This window comes from Melanerpes formicivorus, unplaced genomic scaffold (assembly GCF_026170545.1).
Source record: "Melanerpes formicivorus ecotype bairdi unplaced genomic scaffold, bMelFor1.0.p_v2 SCAF_16, whole genome shotgun sequence".
NCBI lineage: Eukaryota > Metazoa > Chordata > Aves > Piciformes > Picidae > Melanerpes > Melanerpes formicivorus.
Genome location: NW_027142368.1, coordinates 8,365,311 through 8,387,695, shown reverse-complemented (window position 1 = coordinate 8,387,695; position 22,385 = coordinate 8,365,311). Strand labels below are relative to the sequence as shown.

General features: G+C 36.6%; 1 protein-coding gene across 6 annotated transcripts in view; it reads right to left on the bottom strand.

Moving 5' to 3' along the window:
- SBF2 (SET binding factor 2) overlaps positions 1–22,385 on the bottom strand; it is a 199,015-nt gene that overhangs the window by 36,678 nt on the left and 139,952 nt on the right. For all 6 annotated transcript variants that reach the window (XM_068148006.1, XM_068148008.1, XM_068148009.1 and 3 more), the window contains exons 18-25: positions 10,243–10,413; positions 8,683–8,945; positions 7,261–7,433; positions 6,938–7,011; positions 6,341–6,536; positions 5,009–5,136; positions 1,940–2,115; positions 785–930 (exon numbers count right to left, since the gene is read on the bottom strand). In XM_068148006.1, coding sequence (XP_068004107.1) covers positions 785–930; positions 1,940–2,115; positions 5,009–5,136; positions 6,341–6,536; positions 6,938–7,011; positions 7,261–7,433; positions 8,683–8,945; positions 10,243–10,413 — 1,327 coding nt within the window. The remainder of the gene's footprint in view (positions 1–784; positions 931–1,939; positions 2,116–5,008; positions 5,137–6,340; positions 6,537–6,937; positions 7,012–7,260; positions 7,434–8,682; positions 8,946–10,242; positions 10,414–22,385) is intronic.

Genomic DNA, 22,385 nt, shown 5'->3' with positions numbered 1-22,385 from the left:
GTAACATAAAAGTGCAACTTTCATACATCTTCTCCTAAGTTACGTAAATTGTCCTGCTCACTGAACAAATAGTCCAAAAGGAGAAACCGGCTTGACGTTTTGAAGGAATTAGTGTTTGAGAAACATTTTGTTATCTGAAATGAAAGAATGGTATGACAAAACAATACCTGTTTATGTAGAGGAGAATCTGGTTCCCTCTAGTGGTTAATTATAAATTAGCACTGGTCCAGATAAGGCTATATTGACAGCAGCACATGGTAGGAAAAGCAGTGTTTGGAAGAAATTCACACTCCACAGGAAATTTCTACCTTATGTATGCAAATACTTTCAACCAAAATTTGCAATATGGTATTTTCAGCAGCAATGACATCTGCTGCTTTCAGATTTCACTCGTCTCCTCCACATGTGCAGGAGTCTCCCCCATGGTATTTGCCTGTTCTTGAATGTCACCAATTACTCATTCTCAATGCAGACTAATTGCAGATGTCATGATGGCTAAAGAAACAGAAGTTACATTATGCTTCTGTGCTGTCCCATCCACACTATTACGATGTAAAAAATTATTAAAAAGATACTCTATGTAAGTAGTTTGATAAATTACAAGATAATAATCTAGTATTTTGCTTTATCACTGAATTAAGTCAACTTCCTCTTTTGGCTTCTCCTCTTTCCTGCCTAGGAAGACTGCAATTTCTTTTTGAAGACATTTCTTATTTGATATGTTGCGATGCCAGCAAAACAGGAGAGACATCAACCAACATGAAAAAAATTGCTTTATTCTTACCAGAGATATCATCATCTTCATTCCAGCCTGGGCGATTCCCTCTTTCTTCTACTATTGTGCTTGTTTTCTTCTTCAGCAAATACTGGCGTCCAATTGTCATCTTACCAGCACGCTTTGCTCCTTTCACAATACTTTTGGAGAAGGTACTATAAATTCATGGCAATAAAAATATTTAGAAAGATGCCTATGATTCTCTGTGATAGCACGTACACATATTTATGATGAACCCACTTACCCAAATAAAATGTATTCACAATTTTCCATTTAACATGTCAAAAATTATTACCCCCAGAAAAATATACTTATCCATTATTATTTTTTAAACAAGAATTTTATAAGTTTCAGCTTAATATCAACTGGGCTAAGAAACACCAGGGTTTCTATTTGCTAGTGACTTCACTAGGCAAGCAAATGAACTTTTCACAAGGATCTGGACAAAGTGCCACTCATATAATATTTTGAGCTGTGCTGTCACAGATTTGTGTCTATCCTGTCTAATGGTAATGAATAATAAGCAGCCATTGTCTTTTTTAGCTATTTGTATATTCAGGAAAGATAGTAATTACTTAAAAGTTTAGGATTCCATGAGTAGTTTCATGTGCTACTTTCCTGTGCCAACAATGCAATAATCAACAGAGAATCATAGGAACTACCATTCTGGAACAAACTAATAAGCCATCTAGTCTAGTAAAAATTAACATATAAAAATCTTCAAAAGAGGACACAAAGCTCAAACTCTAAATGAAAAAACACTAAGGAACTGTACAGACTGTACCAAGAGTAAAATTAATTCTAACCCACAAGCAGTTATTAACCCTAAAAAGTCTCACACGAGAAATCTGGTTTTTATGTCGGCACAGTTTGCACACATGAAGGCTCTACTTAGTTGTGAGCATTTCAAAATGTAATGAAATGTTTGTTCAAATTTACTGAAGCCAGAAATTGTGATAAATCATATGTTCCTATAGCAAATGGACTATGTCTTGATCATACTAATCTACCTCTTACTCAGTAAATATAAAAAGATGCAACAGTAATCATTTACTTTGACTTTCCTGAAAGCTGCTCGATAGATTTGCATTTCCAGTCAGATTGTTCCATGCATTTGACTAATACTAAACGAGAACATCAGTAAGAAAAGAAGAACTACTGTACCGGAATGAAGTGTTCTTTTCTTTTTGTTTTGGTAAAATGATCTGTGGTGCTGTTTGCCCAGCTGCAAATGCAAACGTGCTGAAGATGGACTGAGGATAACGGAACTTCATTAACTGTTTCTTAAATATTTCCACCACTTCAGGACTTACTTCTTCATCAAATGCCACTTTAATTAACTGCATATTAAAGACATGACATGTTAGAGAATTAAAATAATTGTAGAATTAAAGACATAAAAAGATACTAAAATATATTAGCAAAATTCCTATACTTACGCAATACTATGCACGCCAGAAAACAGAAATATGTATTATAGATCTTCTTGATTTTAAGGAGCAGTATACAGCTTATTAAATTCTTATGCATTTTTTAGAATAGACTAGAATAAACCAGGTTGGAAGAGACCTTCAAGATCATCGTGTCCAACCTATCACCCAACACCACCTAATCAACTAACCCATGTAACCAAGCACCCTGTCAAGTCTCCTCCTGAACACCTCCAGTGATGGCGACTCCACCACCTCCCCGCGCAGTCCATTCCAGTGGGCAATCACTCTCTCTGTGTAAAACTTCCTCCTGACCTCCAGCCTGAACTTCCCCTGGCGCAGCCTGAGACTGTGTCCTCTTGTTCTGGTGCTGGCTGCCTGGGAGAAGAGACCAACCTCTGCCTGTTTACAACCCCCTTTCAGGTAGCTGTAGAGAGCAATAAGGTCACCCCTGAGTCTCCTCCTCTCCAGGCTAAGCAGCCCCAGCTCCCTCAGTCTCTCCTCACAGGGCTGTGCTCCAAGCCCCTCACTAACTTCGTTGCCCTTCTCTGGACTCGTTCCAGCAAGTCAACATCCTTCCTAAACTGAGGGGCCCAGAACTGGACACAGTACTCAAGGTGTGGCCTAACCAGTGCAGTGTACAGGGGCAGAATGACCTCCCTGCTCCTGCTGGCCACACTGTTCTTAATGCAGGCCAGGATGCCATTGGCCCTCCTGGCCACCTGGGCACACTGCAGGCTCATCTTCATCCTACCATCAACCAGCACCCCCAGGTCCCTCTCTGCCTGGCTGCTCTCCAGCCACTCTGACCCCAGCCTGTAGCACTGCATGGGGTTGTTGTGGGGTTGTTTTACTTAATACTAAGGTATTTTCAATAAGAAGCATCTGCAATTCTCGTAATACCAAGCAGAAAACACTTTGGTAAATCCAAGTAGTAGTGTTGGCATTAAGATTTCTACAATAATTCAAGTATTAGTCACATGTGACAGCTTAGCCTGGAAATACTCTGCCAGCTCTGCCCACATAATGGGAACTAAGGCTGGTAAGGCACTTCAAAGACTCTCATCAAACCAGTAATTTCAGCATTAATATGTCACAACAATTATACTTCCATTACTTTGCCTCACCTTGCGAAGCATAGAGAACACCAAAAATGTAATAGTGATGTCCTATCCTTAAAAGGGAACTAACCTATTCAACACTGATTCTTCCATCCCACTAAAAATGTCTTTAAAAAAAATAAAGCTCATCATCCTTGGCCGAAAGGGTAACAGTCAGCATTTCATGGAAACAAGCAAGCAAAGAAAACACCACCACCACCACTACTAAATACAACAAAGTAAAAAACAGAGATAGAAAATCTGGAATTCATAAGAGAGCCCAAAAGAAGTTTATGAATGTGGAAAAAAGCAATCAAATAAGTATCCTAGAGTTTTATTTCTGGGTGCATACCTCCACACCTTTCAAATGTCTTTTGTTTGCTCTAGAAGGTAGATTTCATCTGTGCTTTTTAAATATCACTTGTTTTGTACCTTCCCAATGACTAATAACTCTGTTCTTCTAAGATCTCCTTGAAAACAGCTCTTCACACTTAAGGGGTTACACTGATAGAAAGTTTTAAAGACATTAAATAACTTTGCTGTTACCAAAACCTTCTGAAAGTTATAATTAATAAACAAAGAGAAGGGGCTATTTCATACTGCATTGAACTCTAGCTGTTACAGACAGAACAGAAAGTAAACTGTTTGCTGATGGGTTTTGTTCTCACAACTTAATACAAAACTATGCTAAACAAAAAACCCAAAAATTCTGTCTGACAAGGGTCCAGCACTGAGCTGCGCCTGTATTTAGCACATTATTGAAGCATGCTAACTATTCTGGTAAAAAAATGTTTGGAAAATAGAAGTCATTATGAGGTCCCCTCCAAAGTTCACAAGAACAACTCTTTTTCAGTTGTTTCACTCACTTGTATTCTTAATCTTATGCTTTTGAATAGGATATTGAAGAATGATGTCCTACAACCAACTAGTAAGATGCTGATGATCTACTTTATGTTTTTAAATGTCAGAATTATTGTTCTCAAAGAAAATATACTTCTGCAGTTAGCTAACACAACAACATACTTCTTAAGTATCATAACCTATTTTCAGTACATAATATAAAATTCTTTGCCTTCAACTTCCCATCACTACCAAGAAGAAACATTTAGGGAAGACTTTGGAGACTGTATGATGCCAAAGTCTCCCATGTGCATTTCTGTTGATTACCCTGCGTATATGCTTCTGTGGAACACACCGAGGGTGATTCTACAGACAGGAAACTACTAGGATCTGTGCAAGTCATATGGTGTTCTGGTCAATGCTGGCTATCCTAAAGATTCCTGGAAGTGCAACTTTCATGTCAGACAGACCATGACTTTCTACCATGGATTTTTAAAGAGAGCTGACAAAGTGGCAAGTCTTGAGAAAGGGGGAATACATATAGCTGTTCCATATTCACTGCACATAGCTAGAGTAGAGAGAAAGCATGCTTCCAGTGCTCTACTCACTAACAGTAAAAGATTTTGGATCCAAACTACTTTTACTGGATCCAGAACTGAAAGTGAGGAAAGGAGAGAAAGAAATAAAACACGAAAATGGTAACCCTTTTAAAATATCAACTGGGCTAAGAAACACCAGGGTTTCTATTTGCTAGTGACTCCACTAGGCAAGCAAATGAACTTTTCACAAGGATCTGGACAAAGTGCCACTCATATAATATTTTGAGCTGTGCTGTCACAGATTTTTACAAAACTTCCTTTTACCTGAAAGGTAGCTGAAGTGATCTGCAGTCCTTCTTGCATACTCTGCTGTAACTGGTTCTGTATTGTGATTTTCTTCTCTTTTGTCACAGATGCAATAGGAAAGCTCCGGATCACTGTCTGCTCTCCAACTGAGGACCATTCAAATGGCATTTACAGACACTTGTTAGATCACAGAATCAAGTCTGGTTTGATCACATTGTATTTTGAATAGGTAGGAATGAGTAAGTGCAAATTCAGATGAAAATAACAGTACAGCATAAATTTCAGGCAAAATACCTGAAAAGCTGGTGGGTTCCTAAGGTATTGTTTGAACTCTACATTTCTGATTCATTTTATTTGGGATGACTACAAAAATATTTTCCTTCCTTCTGAGCCTTTGTATATTACAAAAAAGCATTCCCCCAAGATCTAGGTTGGTGGGAGGTAAAGAAAAACTTTCAAGTGTATTCAAATTTCCTACTGCAGTAAACAATTTATAAACAAAGGACAGATTCACATCTTTACATATGACCATGAACTTTCCACAATAAATTTCCATTTCTGAATGACAATCTGCTTAAAAACAACAAATGTCAAAATAGGAAAATTTATCACTCAGGAGAGACATTTTCACTAGATATTAAAAAAGAATGCTGAATTTATTAGTAATAATTTTAAGGAGAATACTAACACATGATCATTTGTCATTGAAACACTTCCAGTAGTTGAAAAGAAGTGTTTAATGCAAAGTGAATAATGAAAAACTAGGGGCAGTGGAAGCTGCATTGCTCACACAGTATGGATGTTCTTTCTCACTGGTAAAGAAGCTTACAAACATTTTCTTCTGTAAAAGCAGCATTATTAGACCAACTTTACAGATGGAACTAAGATACAAAGATCCTAAGCATTTTGTCCATTCAGAATTCTATGGACATGATCCAAGTATGGCCAGAAATGTCCTTATTTTGGGTCTCCAAAGTTAGGCCCAAAATACCATGTGACAGTTTACTGAAGTTTCCTCTAAGACAAGTACATATTATGGTTTTACATTATGTAAGTTGCTGAAGACAGCACTCTAAACATCCACCAACATGCGGGGAGAAACAAACATTTAGTATCTAATGCCTCATCTGAAGAAAAAAACCCTTCTAGTTCAGTTACATGGGAAATCAAAATCAATCACTGGCATATCTGGTGATAAAATCCTATGTTAAAAGATGAATCTTATAATATGACACACAAAAAAATACTTTGTGAGGTATGGACATTTTGATGCTGATGCTTGAATAGGTAGATAGGCCAGCTCAAAAACCTGCCTGTCTGAAGGACCACAATTGGTGTAATTTTTCTTACCCAGCTGATCATGAGGAGTGCCCTTAAATATAATTCTGTAAGTGGTAAGGAACAACGCTCCTTCAGCAGGAAGGATGTGAGGACCTCCAAGTAGTCCTCCTGTAGCTTCCTCTCTACCATCAGGATCTAGCAGCACACGGAGACCTTCACATACAAATTCTTCTCCTGGCAGTAAAGTTGGTCGTAGAATTTTGGGCTGATGCAAATAAATTAAAGCGTAAATGTAATGGTGATACCACTGTCATACCTCAATCCTGGTTAATTCTATCCTATTCTATCCCGTTTTAACAGCTTCAAAGCAAAATTGTTACAAGCATGAGTCCAAAGAAGGGAAATGGAGTTTTCACTCAAGTAAGAGAAATGGGTCTTGAAAAAACAGTGGGCATGCAACAGCTTGTTTATGCTCAAAAGTTTGGCTCTATTAGCTCCTAAGTTCATATTTCACAAGACCAAAGCCAAGCATTTTATTTATCACTGGTGGAAATTTTCTTTCAGTGTTTTGATGTTTCCTCCTAACATTATAAGGGAGAAAAAAGATGACTAAATTGCATGATTGTAATACTTGTAAAGAATACAAATACATTTCATAATACTTGCCTTCTGTATTGGTGGAAGCCGCCTACTCTCACGATGGACAGCCTCCAGGGTCTCTATGTGCATTGCTACAATGCCTGGAAAGCAGTAATACCATAAATGAACCCTCACATAATATGAAAGCTGTAATCTAATTAAAACTCTGATAGTCAGAAATTCCGAAACGTAAACATCAAGTGAATTATTATTTTAAATTCAACAACAACTACAGACTAGGAAAGAAATCTAACTTCTAATTTCACTGCAAGTAACTAAAAGTACATTTCTTTCTCTAGAAATAAAAAGAAAAGACAGCCTTCAAAACACTTTTTGTTTACAATTCTTACCTGGTATCATGCAATGAAGACCTTTGATGTGATCCTGCGTCACTCCACTCTCTGTGCAAACCTTGTCAATAAATCTGGTGATGAAGCGTACAACCGCATTTGCAACATCATTGTTCTCAGAGTCCTCAAACCCACTTTCTGTGTCATAACTCTCTGCAACACTGCCTGCAATACTACAAAGAAATAAAAAACATTTCAAGTGTGAAAAATTTAACTGGCAATGCACATATGATACTGGACTAAACAGAGACAAGCCGTGGGTTGATTTTTCTAGTTAAAGTACATAAATCTTGCTAAATTACATTCTATTTTCATTGTTATTAACGCTGTCAGAACTGCATTGACAATGACCCAGGAGAACCTTCCCCCCCCAAGTCTAGTGCAGACATGCAAACATGAAAAAAAACTGTACTTGGGAGAGAGCTCTGTCTTCTCCCCATAGAGTTAAGCCCCGGTAAACAAATACCCAGTTACATAGGGAAAGATCCATTAAATGCAGAGCAAACCATTCAAAAACTAAAAGGAGCTTTTGAAAAAGAAAAAAAATGTTTGTGCATCAGACTGAATATGCAAGTGAGTCAGTGGGAGATGTACTTTGAACAGCTAAAAATGCCTCCCAGAATAATATTAAGGTCCAGATTCATACATTGCAACATACACCACAAGCTGTGTTCTGAGCATGTCCTAATGCCTGAGTTTAGAGGTGTTTAGTCAGCAGGAGTAGCCATGGGGAGTTTGATACTGATAGCCTGCCTGCTTTTACTGGATGTTAGTGTTCTCACGTAGTGTTCTAGAATTTTATCAGGTGGGAATTCTGACAGACATAGGTGATAATGAAGACTATAAATAGAGAGGGAGGAAGGTTTGTTATGAAACATCCTGGACTTGCATGCTAGGGAATGCTGGTGCTATACTCCTCCTGCCTCCTCAGTAACTTAACCTTTGCCACAGTGGTTTAACCCTCTTGTTTTCTGTGACCTCAGCACCTTTCTCCCTTGCAGCTGTTACACAGAAATTTTGATTTTACAGATGCTATACAAACTCTTTCTTGACTTTAAATTCATACACTGGAGGTTTTTAAGTTATATGAAAACAAATTTAGTACTTTTTAGGCCATTGTTTTCTTTTGCATCATACTCTGTTTGTCTTTAACATTTGCATTACCAGGGTAAAAATTCTTACTATAGCAAAAAAAAAAAAACAACCACAAAAAAAGGTTCTTTTAAACAGTGGTAAACATCTTTGAGGAAATTCTGTTATATTAGGAAGAATCATGTGAAGACTTTTGCTGTCCTTCAATGTACTTGGGGAAAGAGAAAAAAAAAGATACTGAAACAATCAGCATTTTGAGTAAGTCCTGAAAACAACAAAACTTTGGAAAACTGTGGCTCATCCTGCCTACCACTAAACTTGTGTACCCACCTGTTCGTGACAATACTGTTGCTTCCACTCTCCCAGTCACCAGTAGCTGATGTTCTCAATAATTTGTTCTTACTTGTATCCAGTGGTACTAACAGGTAGACCATGAGGTTAGCAAAATGAATTGCCTGACTGAAAACTGTGCTTTCCTCATTCTGGACTAGCTCCTGCTGTGTTTGTTTGTTAAGAGTTGGCCACAAGCGCAACTGCTCAGCAGCTAGGTCCATTGCTGTCTTATCTTGGTCTGGACCTACAGAATTTTTCTCCTGGAAGACATACAGAAAAGAAATAAAAAAAAATACAGAAGCAATGAAGCAGCTATAATTTAAAAAAAAAAAAAAAAAAAAAGTTTAGTCAAAACTTTATTTATCAAATTGTTTATTAAACTTATTCAGTTATTTAAATTATGCATTCATTTCAAAACCCAGAAGAAATAAATTATACTCACCAGGGTTTAAAGAGAACTATGATTATAGCAACTGAGCTGAGAAGGCAGCTTACTGAAATATGCAAGTAGCACAATGTGGATAGATCTAAGTATCATTTCTAGATCTTTTTTTATGTTATACGATCTTCCATGTTACTTCACAGTGGTTTGCTGGTTTTAATATAGGTGCTTTCCTTAGCTTGTCCACTTAGCTCACATAAGAAAACGCATAAATCAGATTGAGAAATAATCTACAGCTCATTGCTTGATGTAGGTGATAATTCTCCAAATTCCTGGGATGCTCACGAGGCAAACTTTTATATAAATAGTTTCCAGACCAGCTGAAACACTCATGTTTGAACACGTCCAATTCTAGCATCTGCTTGAAGCAAACTACGTAGATGGCATATATGTTAGCGCCTGAGGAAGTCAGAGTAAAGGCATCTAGCAGGCACTATTAGTGACCTAATGCCTAATGTTGAGTTAAAAGACTAGGTACCTTGTAAATGTTTTTTCCTTATGTTCTTTATATCTTTCTTTACAGAGTGCCAGATTGGAAGGAGCTGCCTGTACACAGTCCCAGAGTCCAACCCTACTCTATCTGACATGCCTTACCAGTTCATTCTGACTACCGCTCTGGGTCTTTCTCTACTTCACTTGCCCTCTCTACAAAGCTGTATGACTTTGACTAGCATATGTTTTCAGTCACACAGTCGATAACAGATTTTCATATCATTTTAGTAAAACAGACTAAGTGCCACCCTAGGATTTGGCAATAATCTAACACTGGACACCAGAACCACTGCTAGCTTAAGTTGTTCATAGAACAGAACTGTTGCTAGTTTATAACATTCTACACAATAAATTACTACTCTCTGGAAAAACATCTACCTTAAAGTGTGACAAACTATACAAAAACTGACTGTTTCAAAAATCATCAGAACAACATCAAGTTACAATGCTTTACAGAGAAATCCTAATTTTGGTTATTTTTTATGTTATTGTATGCTGCTTAATATGGGAAGAATGTAAGAAAGAGCTGAAATTGGAGAAATCGTAACTTGGCTCTCTATAACTTAGGAGACACTTAGAATGTGGTTTAAAATACTACCTTGATATTTAAAATATTGTCTTACCTTTTGTCTCAACTGTGCTGCATGGTTGTCATCTTTGGCTGTAAGGTAGAGGGAGCGAACTTGATTTTGCACATTGCTATAAAAAGTTGTTTCCCAAAACTGCTGGTTAGTCCAAATAGGATGGTCCTGTACACAGGTGTAAGCAAACTGACTGACTCCAGGTGCTAATTTCTGAAAGCAACAGACATAAAACTGGCAATTAGTCCTATTATTTTATTTCCTTTAAAGGCTATGTCTTGAATATTGGGGGAAAAAATTTTATATAGATATGTAACCCATCAGTTATACAGACTGAAATAGGCAATATATAGCATGTTTTGTGCTACAGTTACAGAAACTAAATACAGGAAGCCTGAATACAAGTCAAATGGCACAGCTTTCTTGATTCACAGCAGATATTAATCTCTGATGACAGTACAAAACACATTTCTAATATAAGATACTATCTTTGCCAACAAAACACTGTATTTTAATAATCAGGTCCTACAACACAGAAATCAGTATTTATCATTTTCTTTAAAAGTCAGAACTAGAGTAATGAAACTGAAAATAATTTTATGGTGGCAACTGAGTCATTCCAATATGCTGCATTTGTTGCAACAGCAGATAAACTCTTTTCTTTATTGGTAGGTACTGCATGGTGTCACCCAAATCTAACTCCTGAAGATTATTAAATTGGGTATGCTCTTTGATCAGTCACAAGGGTCTGGATCCCTAGAAGTTCTCAAACAAGACCAGAATGGTTACAGAATTACTCTTTGGGAATGCTCTACTTTTTTTCAAGTGGATCTGTTTATTTGGGTAGCACTAATCTCCCACTGAGTTGTTTAATATTCTCAATAACCCGTACAATGAAAGGAAAAGTATTTTTATTACCTGAATCATGAAGAATGAAATTTTACATCAAACATTCATACTTAAACAAAGAAAGCCACAAAACTTCGTTTTGTAGACTGCACGTAGCAAAGAAGCAGTAAACCTAATTACCTTCTTATGATTGTTCCTGCAGTAGAAGTGAAAAATAAAGGATACTACTAGGTACCACATTAGTGGCTTTCATTCAGAATATTAACTATATCTCAAAAATACACACTATATCTAGAAATTAAGATTTTACTTTAATGATTAGGTTGTAAAACACTTTCCTGCAGAGGACGAATACTACCCATTTAGCATTTATAACTGCACAGCTATACCCAACAGCCAAAACATATAATAGTTCCGTAGCAGGCATGCAGACATTCAAGTCTAAGGCTAGGAAATTGTAACTGAAATTTTTTAAAGTCTGCTTTACAGATTTCTGGTTTTGCAATTCTTTGAACTGTGTTTTCCACACTATGTTCTTCCAAGTACATCAGGAACTAATAGTCCTGATCATGTGCCATGTATTCAGGCTCTATCAAAGACAGGGTCATTTGAAATCAGATGTTTGAGGAAATGGTATGTGCCCTACTTCTAAAATTTACACAACTGAAACACCATCTCATGATTAACCACCAAAACACGAGAAATAACATTTTATATAATCATGCAGATCATCATCAAATCTATCATTAACCTGTTACGAAATCTAACTGTGGGGAAGATTGAAATGACATTAAATGCGACTTTTTCTTCCACACAGACTGGAACAGAAGGTTTCAGTTGGTTTGTGTAACAGATTTCCAAGTTTCAGTCATGATTCAGTTTATGATAGCTCACAGGAAATGACAACTGATGGCACAGCAGTGGTTCCCATGCTTGATCTAGCTGTTAAATCACATCTCAATTCAGTGTCCTACTGATCTTTGTATTGACTGCTGAGAAAAAAACCTCAGGTATACAAAATATATGCTAACTTATGACTGTCAAGCCTGTTAATTAGCAGGAGAACTAACTGTATATGCATTTGAGTATTTTAATTGTTAAAAATGAGACTGTGTTAGAACAAAAATTATACAGGAAGAATACCTGTATCTTCCTGTAAAGCTCCCTCCTTTACAATAGTCTTTATTCTTTCAGAGCTTACTTAAAATGTCTTCACTAGTTTAACACAGGGCCCACAAAATGGATCTGGTCCATCATTCACCTAACTCGAAATCCAGATGCACAAAACTTTCAGGCAAATTACGGAATATAAATATGAACAACATATCTTGAAAGCAATAGTTACCACTAAAGCCTATCATGACTTTCACTTTTTTCTTCCCCACTGGCAGTAATTCCCAGTCACATCACAAAAGGTAGTATGATACCAGATAAAGGGAAAGCATCCGTTCAAACCTATCCAAACCTCATGCCAATTTCTGCACTGAATGTCACACAAAGGGGAGATTTGACTTGTTCAGGTGCCTTTGATGCCTCAGTCTGAATCAGTCCAAACTGTGTAAACTAGCTAAACAGGAGGTGATCTTTGGCACAGGTAAGAAAGCTTAAACTCACAACCCTGGGTCCATAAGTAATAGTGTTTCAGAAATAAAAATGAATTTTCTCATAGGGACAAACATGACAAGAAAGCTGAGGGGGTTTGAGATACTGCTCTTGTGATCATAATTTAAAACCATGAACAGCTATGAACAAACTATGATTTTTCCATGTTTTTGAGATTTATGTCCAAATATAATGACATAAATCAACACTGACTATAATTTCAAGGCAAAGTAAAAATAGTTGTTTACAAAAGAATTAAAGAAAATACATCAAAAAGCTAAGTGATCATAAACATTATTCTTCTTATCATCTGCATGTGTTGAAACAAATGCAAAACCTGATAGTGGCCAGAGCACAGAATCAAAGTCAGGACTTCTTGTTTCAGGCTCGGTTCTCCCCATTTTTTAAGGCAAAATAACTTAGGATTCTCAGCTTGTTTTGGTTAGTGTCTTTGTAAAAAAGCAATATGAATACCAACCTTAAGAAGCCATGGACTAAAAATATTCTTGGTACAATATAAGCATTCCATGAAGTTTCCAACATCTATATACTCTACCCTGGGAGTGCTTAGACATCCTGTTTGACGAAAATGCGAACTCAACTCAATACATCAAAAGGACCCCGATGCTTACTGTTGTATCTAAAGAATTTGCTCAGGATTTCTCCACTTTAAATGGAACAGTAGTTCAGTGTTTTTCATCAAGTAATGATACATACAGAAAACAAATCTTCACCTATCTTTCCACAGGACAGCTAAGCTGTGCTGATATTTATATGCTTTCTCCCTGTCCCAATAATTCATTTCTGTAAGACAGAATGAATGTAGGAGGCAGCACAAGAATTTCCTACTTACAAGGGAGGATTTAGGGGCTGACAGCTTAAAAAGGACCCCAGAAGAAAACAATGAAAATAGTTATGAACTGACTGAAGTCCTTATCCTAAAGCTATTGTATGACAGTTAAAAATAGTATTGAGGTGTAAATTATAATAAGCAGGAAATTAATTAACTTCTGCAAAGGTCCCAGAGTCCTTGGAATAAACTAATGGCACTTAAAAGAAACCCCAAACACTGCTTTCTCAAATTACAGATGAAACAGCTATTGAACATATCAAAATGATGAACTACATTCTACAGTTTGTGAAAACAGAGAAGGTAGATTTGGGACTTGCTGTGTGTGACTATATGCAATTTCCTGAATTCAAGAACTTTCCATTATTTCCACCTTACTGAGTGGCACTAGAATTTTTTTCTTTATTCCCTGACACTGGATGCTTCTGACTCTGAAAATGCTACTTGCAGCTCAGTAAGATATGTGCACTGACTCCCAAACTTACCGTGACAGGTGCAGGTCCCCAAAGAGCTTCTCTGTGACTTTACATTATATAGATTGCTTGTTTCTGTAAAAACATGATCTGTCCTGACCACTCATCAGTCACTAACCTTTATACTATAAAAGCTTAAAATGGAAAAGAAGCTTCTTCAAGCAGAGCAACACAGAGAGCTATTGATTGTGAAACTGGAAAAACACTTAGAAACCAAAAGCAAAAACCAGAATATAAATATACCTGAGACTGCTTTTTTTTCTCACAGGGATTTGCTGAATGTATCCTGGCTACGGAAATAAAAGGGCAAACTCAACAGAAGACAAATTAACTTGAGATGTGCAGTGCATTTCTGTCTCAAACCTCTACCCTGTGTACTCTACTCTAACTTCCAGTTAGAAGAAAGGAAAAGAGCTGAAAAAGAGATTGCTTCCCCCTCAGCTCCTTGAGGAATCACTTTGCTATGGGTTATCTACTTGACATCTGTGAGAAGGCTACTGCAACACCTGTGAAATGACCCAGCAATTTTTGCATACCACAGGAGGGCAAAGCACTTCCTCTTCTCCATTTGTTAAGGTTCTCCCTGGAAGTCCCCAAGTGTAAGCTTATAGATCATGTGGAACATGGCAACACCACTACTCTAAAAGGTTATTCCCCATCTAGAAGCTCTTTATGTAGACATTCAGTCAATTACCACCTGTTGTATCATGTACCACTTACTGTAGGCAACACACTGCTCATCCCCAAGGTGATGTAAGCCAGGTTCTGCAGATGAGCATATTGTGAGTCAGTCCTGCATTCAGATCTATGTTATACCCACATAGGTACCTTGTAAACTCAAAATTACTTCAATGAAGTCCTACAGGACCAACCTACATAGACTGATCTACAGGTGTGAGGCTTACCTATGTATTACTTGCAGACAACACTGCATCACACCATGCATACATACCACATGACATATATACTCAAACAAGTGTATACGAATTTGTTTTCAATTCTGACTGACTGCTGCATGGATCATATCAGTGAAAAAAATAAATTCAATCATTGGTTTATCCTTTTGGTTTATAATACAAAAATATACCCACATCTAGTGCACACACAAATGTGGGGAAAGGTCATAAAAGCATAAAGTAAGAACTCTGAAGCTTCTGTTACTGTTAATTTTTGGTTTGAATTTTTTAATACTTTAAAAGAAACCCCATGAAATGAAGTTGCTTCTCCAATCTGAAAACCTCAACAATAAAGAAGAAAATTTGTCACCTCTCTTACCTTCAGAAAGCCAAACAAGACCGGACTAAAGATTGACTTGTATTCCAAAAATATAGTGTGAGTAGCAAAGTGGTTCATTACACTGTTTATGTTCCATTATTTTGCCACAAAAAAGAAAAGAAAGGCCATTTCTCTTGTTATGAAGTGATACCATATCTCAGACAGGTACATAAAACCAGCAGAGGGCAATAGAATTCTAGAATTTTGCAGAATTGGGATGTAATTCTGGATAGAACTTTCCTTATTGTATGCATTTTCTGGCAAAAGTGATTTCAACATGCAATTACTCATGATCTTTAATCGCAGATTTCTGAGGATCACATATAATTTGTTATCCATTACTTAAAGCCATACAGAGCATCTCAGATTACCACACAGACACAAGACAACAGACAGACATATGCTAATACGAAGATCTATGTAACATTATATCATGTGCAGTAACATACTTTGTCTTTTCCCAAAGGAAAGGGAAAAGCTAAGGAAGCTAAAATCACCTAGAATAAAGAATGTCCAGAATCCTTAAAAAAGAAGCAGAACTTCACAGTTCTAAAAACAGTTAAGTTCCCAGAAGGGGGTAAAAAACATGCTATTTTTTTTTTTCCCTGTCTGCAGTACATTAAAGTGGGGTTTTGAAAAGAAAAGGAAAAAATCTAATTACGTTAGCATGACTCTGTTTGCCACGGTTTAAATTCATTACTTGAGTTACAGATTTCATAAATTCTCAGTTGCAGTGTTGAGTCCATCTGAAGTGTTTCTGAAATTGTGTCACAGCTGTTTTGAAAATCTTCTAAAATCTCAGCTTATTCCTTTGGCATTAAGTGGCTCAGCAGTGTGCATGTGTGACTGCACTGGAATGGTGGTACTGGCTTCATACAGATAATGGTTCTTAGAATCACCGATGACCTGCTTTTGAAACTAAAGCCCAGTTAACAAAGCACCTAAGTAATCTCAAAAACGGTTAAGAAAGAAATTATAAACCTCTGTGTCATACCCTTCTAGTGTTTCTTTAATTACTAATTCCCTTCTCCTATGGCAACCTCCACTATCTTCAGTGGTAGAACTTTCTTTGAAGTTCTTTCAATATACAGCATGGAACTATTAAAACAAAACAGTCCTCAAGAAGCAAAATAGTCAAAAAGGTGTAGTTGCAAAAGCAGCAGATCACATCTTTGTGATGGAAATTATATGTACTACCTGATCCAGAACATGAAAACAGATGGAGAGCATGGGCAGAAACAGGAACAGCAATATTATGATGAATTCTGAAAATAAGGATAAGAAACCTGAATTTACTGCACTCTAAGAAAAGTCATTTGAGAGATTAAACAATCCAGTCTGACCAACAAGCACAGAAAATTACTGTGTAGGTTCTGGATGCAAGTGCTTTACAGAGCAGGATGCTGTGAGGAACTTGACTGCTAAATTGTAAGGTCCAGACATGGCAAGAGTAGTGCATGAGGAAGAGGAGACTTCCATTTGCCTAGTAAACTCCTAATGGCAGGAGTGTTTTAAGCAACAAAGACCCGACAAGGTATTCACAACTTCAGAAAGCCCATGATGAGTAAGAGGAAGCACCCTACAAGAACTTCAACTGTAGGAACTCTTACAAAGGATAAAGAAGCAGCAAGTGGATGAAAAGCAGGGATGTGAATGAAATTATTTCAGTTTCACACTTCACTTTTTTCTTAAATCACAAGTTTGTATTCACCCTAAATTTATTAGAAAAACCCCTAAACAAACTGAAAGATGACCTGTGTAAGTGTTCTGTACTGTATTCTAAAGTTTTAAGTAAAATGATTAACCAAAATTTGGTAATCTTTTACAAACACTAAATAGAGCAATTATCCTATTTTATTTAATTACATTTCCTTCTCCATAAAGAAAGGTATAGGCATATGGAATACAAATAATAAATGGGCAGACATACAGATGAACAGTTAGCCCCAGTCTTCAAATTATTTATGTTTCAGTGCAAGTTCTAGAATAAAATTAATGTCAGTATCCAACTTCTATTAAAAAATCTGGTGGCTTACAAACATTAAAATAGAATTTATTCCCCCCCCCCCGACAAAAATTATCAATCCTTCCCTCCATCCCTCCCAAGAATTACATAATTTAGTCACATAACAATGATGAAGCAGTCTCCAAAACACCTCACTGTGCTATGCTCTGTAATGTAAAACATCCAACCTGTGAGACAGTTTACTGCATTTGGGTTATTTTTGCTGAAACTAGATCAGCAGTATGCAAGTGTACATAAAGCCATTAAAAACAAAACTGACTCAGAAATGCCAATTAAATACTTGTGATTCTGAAAAATAATACTGCTTTGGCTAATGCAATGGTAAGAAATGCATAAATTACAGAAGTCAACTCAATTTGTACACACAACAAACTTCACTTTCAGAATAGTATATTATGTCACTTCCTTTATTCCAACACTGTTGATCAAACTGTCACTTCTGAATGCCAAGTAAGAATTACACAGTGGTACAACCTACTATGTAATGCAGAAGACTATCCTTAGGTAGGTATGGAAACACAGATGACTATACACAAGTTAAGTGCAGAATTTTGATATAAAATTTGGGAGGGAGCGGGGGGAATCCCTGAAAGCGAGAAAATTGTACCAGAATCTGCACCTTCAGGTTTTGCAATGATTGAGAGATGCAAGAGAGACTGTTTCACTGGACTGCCAAACATTATCTTAGCTGAAAAGGGAAGATAGAGAAATGGATTGTCTGTGGCTTGGCCTAGAATAGCAGAGAGGATGAGAGAGCTTCTCCTCCCTGTGTATGTTGTCCAGTGGTGTGGTAGTTTTAGGCTATGCCTTTAAAACTCTTTGCAGATCTTGAGCAGAAAAGTAATAAAATGTAAATAAATCACTATTGGCTGTAAAAAGGTAAAAAAATAATTCTAAATAATCCCAGTGGAGAGATACCTATATAAGATTTAGTTCCCAAAACAATTTCACCTCTTCTCGCTTCTTCGCTCTGGGAGAAAGACTAACTTGCTTCTGCTTGACCTTGGCTGCATTGTTTTGGCTAAGTCTAACTTCTCTGCTCCTTTCTCTTGTCTTTTTTTCTTTTACAGGGAGGTAAGGGGGAGGCAAACAGGGTGAAGCTAGTAGCTGGTTATTAATTGTGAATATCTGTAAATATTGTATATTTGTATACATTCATTGCATTCCATCACAGATTGCAGTTTTGCTTGTAAATACAGCTTTCATTTGCTTCCAACTGAACTGGTCTGGCAAATTTAATGTTGGGGGGGAATTTTCAGCACACCACAAGTGGACAGGCTGAAACTAGTGTCCGCATTTAGATCATCATTCTTGCTGCATACTAAAGCTTCAAGAAGAGCAGTGTAGCCTACACAACATCTTGCCATCCTGGCAGAGACATAATCCTGTGAGTTTGACAATGCCAATTCACAATCATCAAACTGTCTTCCTTGGTAAGTTAATAAAAATAGGATTAAAATATGTCCTTTTCATCTTACCCTTTCTTCCTACACGTAGAAAAAGACTTCCTTTCCACAACACCAGGGAATACTACATTTCTATTCTATACACAGAAAAAATGAGTGTATACCAAATAAGCCTGGGTCATCTGAAGCGAAAACACATGGAAAAATTCTTTTATCTTCATGAATGGATGCATTTTATTTATATTGTTTCAATTTAAAACAAAATTCCAACAGTGTTACTAATGGTAAACTAAAACCTTTTTCTAACCCAAAAGCAAACGATGTGTTTGTTTTTGTGACATTAAGAGTATACACCAAAGGCCACTGTCACTGGTGAGTCACATTTTGCTAACAGATCACGTCCAATCTTTAAAATTTTTAAAAAGCATTGTAACTATTTTTTTCTTAAAAAAAAAAAATTAACAAAAACCCAAAATCAATTATTTCCCCAGGCCACAAGTATGCAACCAGTACTGACTTCCCGTCTATGAATTTAATCCCACCAGCTATGAGTTAGAGTGCGATCAGATCCTGCCTGGTCAAGTTTCAGAAGACATCACTCACCAGACTTTAGGAGTCGGGATTCTGAAGTTTCTGCAGCCATCCCAAGAGTTGCTAGCACGCTGTACGCAGGGTAGTGTTTCTTCTTATTTAAATTACATATATGTGGAAATACCCTGGACTAATCTTTATGTAAGCAAAGACATTAGGACAAGACAGAGCTTTTAGATCATGCAAGTTTGCTCCTTTTGATACTTTTATTTACTGATTTCCCAAGAATATTTAAAAACAACTCAAGGGTAGAGCATTGACTACTTCAAGAGAAGACCATTCCATAGTCTTACAAACATCACTTCTAGGAGCATGTTTCTCTTAATACTCAGTTTATTGGGGTTTGTCTGCTGGACTCAACATGAAAACTATCTTTCTGATTATTTATATATCTAAAAAACTTGGTGTCTTCACTGTGTGTGGACACGTACTGTAAAGCTATTTAGGAAGAATACATAATTGCTTCATTAATACTCTGCATTATGCAGGTAAAAGAAATTAAACATTTCATATACAACGCAGTCCTTTTCGAAAGGAACTGTGATGCAGGGTAACTTTTTATGGTATCATTTGAAGCAACAGGAATTGCATATACAAGCTTGTGATAGGGAATTCTATCGTAATTTCCCATCAATATGCTATAGCACATATCAATGGTACCATGTGTATTTGACTGATAGACCTCTGCAACATTTACTTCAGGCTTTCCCACTGGTAAGTGGCTTTGGAATTATCATTTGTGCAGTAATAGCAGCACACACCACACACAAATGAAAACCTGTATCACTATTAGATTCATGATTCTTGTCTATTTCTGTCTACCAAGAACACAGCACAGTTTCAAGAGAGCTAGGTGAAGTAACACTTAGCATGCTGCTCACATTAAATATGGCAACCTGGTAACAGAAACATCGATAAATAAAAGTACGTAGTGCCAAGTACTGCTTCACCATTTTTGGAAAGCAGAAACACAATCCCACTTATTGCAGAGGTAAGCCAGTCCTGCATACTGAAACAACAGACTGGAATACCTGTGCTCTGCCTACAGAAAAATGAAATTTAGCTTGAAGTATGTGTGAGTGTGTATGTGTATATAAACTACACTGTGCATGGTAATTAAATAACACTGACAAACAACTCAGCAGAAAAGGCCACGACATAGTCTGACAGTGCAAACATACCAGTTCTCCTGAAGGTATTTTAATAAAAAACAAATAATTCCCCTGATGACCTTAATTTTAGTTTGTACATTCCTCTGGACTTATTGGAGACAGAACAGCAATATGCTGTGTCAAGCAACAAAATTTTAACCATTCTACTTAAGATTTTGGTAAAGGGAAACCCAGTGAAAAGAGAACTGAAAAGCTGTTATACAAGAAAGCAGAAAGCTCAAGAAGGAGAAGTAAAGCAGCAGGATTTGATGTGGCTTCTCCCCAAATCTAGGAAAGAACTTTAGTCTGACTCCAAAGCAGGAATCCCTCCAAAGGGTTATAGAGATGTCAACAGAGAGGAAAAATTACACCCATTTTACTTAATTTAAGAATACTCATACAGAACATTGCCCTACACAGCTTCATGCCAGGTAGAACATACTCATTCCAGTCTAGCATACAGTTTTGAAAACCTCTAAAGAAGCCAGAAAATTCCCCCAAAAGATTCATTTTGACAGAAATTCCAAACAAAACCTTAAACTGTTAACTAGTCACTGCAAAGCTAGTCTACTGATCTTATGTTCAGAACAACACATCAGTTTGTGTTTAGTAAGAATAGTTTTATACCAAAATAAGTGCTTTTGCCAAAGAATTGCATCTAATGGGACATACCAAAGGGGGCCATCACTGAACCTGAGGATTAGATCTGGGAAAAACAAAATTCTTTTTCTATTATGCATTAGCAGCTGGCTTTTGCAAGTTAACAGTCAGGTTACTTAAACTTTTCAATTCAGGTCTGGAACATTAAAAAAATAGGGAAAAGAAAAGAAAAAGAAAATTCCTGCTTCTTACATTCAGGGATTCAGAGTTTCCTGAGTGGACAACTTTAGACTTAAAGAATAAATATGGGACTATATTATTACACAGATAATTTTTTTGTGAGAGGAACAGTGTGGGATCTTGATACTCCTATGAAAAGGAGTATAGAAGAAAGCACTCTAAGATAGTCTACATTCAATCCAGCTTTTTGTTCTCCTTAGATGTGAAATTAAAATTTACTTAATTTTATTTCAGAACTCACTGTACTCCAAGCAAAAGAAATGTGTTTTTCACTGCTCCCTACTTCATCAAACTTCACCAAATGAGGAATCTAACCAAACTCCTACAACTCCCCAGAATACTCTCTGAACCTCTAAAGGTAAAGAGATATGTGGCCTCTCTTGGCCATTTTTATTACAGGAACAAAAAAAAAAATCCCAAAACAGAAAAAATAAAGCTAAAAAGTCTTGATTTTTTTTTTCTTCAGAGCACAGGATTAATGCAGTAGCAAGAATAAAATGAGGAAATGGAAAAATCTCCGTAGCTCATTAGCTCTTTCTCTACATTAAGTTCTAGTGGCAGCAAGAACTGACAACTTGCATTCTGCTATTCAAGGACTCAATGAGAGGAAACAGAAGAAAAGATGAACTTGTAATTAAAGATGGGTGAAAATTCATTAGCTGGGATTGAAAAATTTAATGTCTCACCAAGCTAGCTTATCTAAGAGAATGGAAACACTCTGCAAAGTCTTTCCAGAAAGCAATTTAGGAGCACTATGCACAGCTCTGGAAAAAAGTCAACTTAAATAAAACAATTTCACAATTCAATCAATTGTAATAGATAAAATCTAACACTTTATGCTCTATGTATATAATAAATACTGGTTTAAATACAAGATTTCAATACATTTGCTATGCATATAGCTTTGACAAAAATCACTTGTCTTCATTAGTTGTTTCTGTGTTCTATGACTTGTGAAGTTCACATTTATTTTAGTAACTACAGGTTTTAGACAATAACATCAGAAATTGTTCTTTTCACTTATTTGAGTGAACGGTTATAATTAAATGAAAATTCTCACACCCATCATGTAAGTCTGCATTTAGTTCTGGGTAAATTTATCATAATCATCACCCAACACCA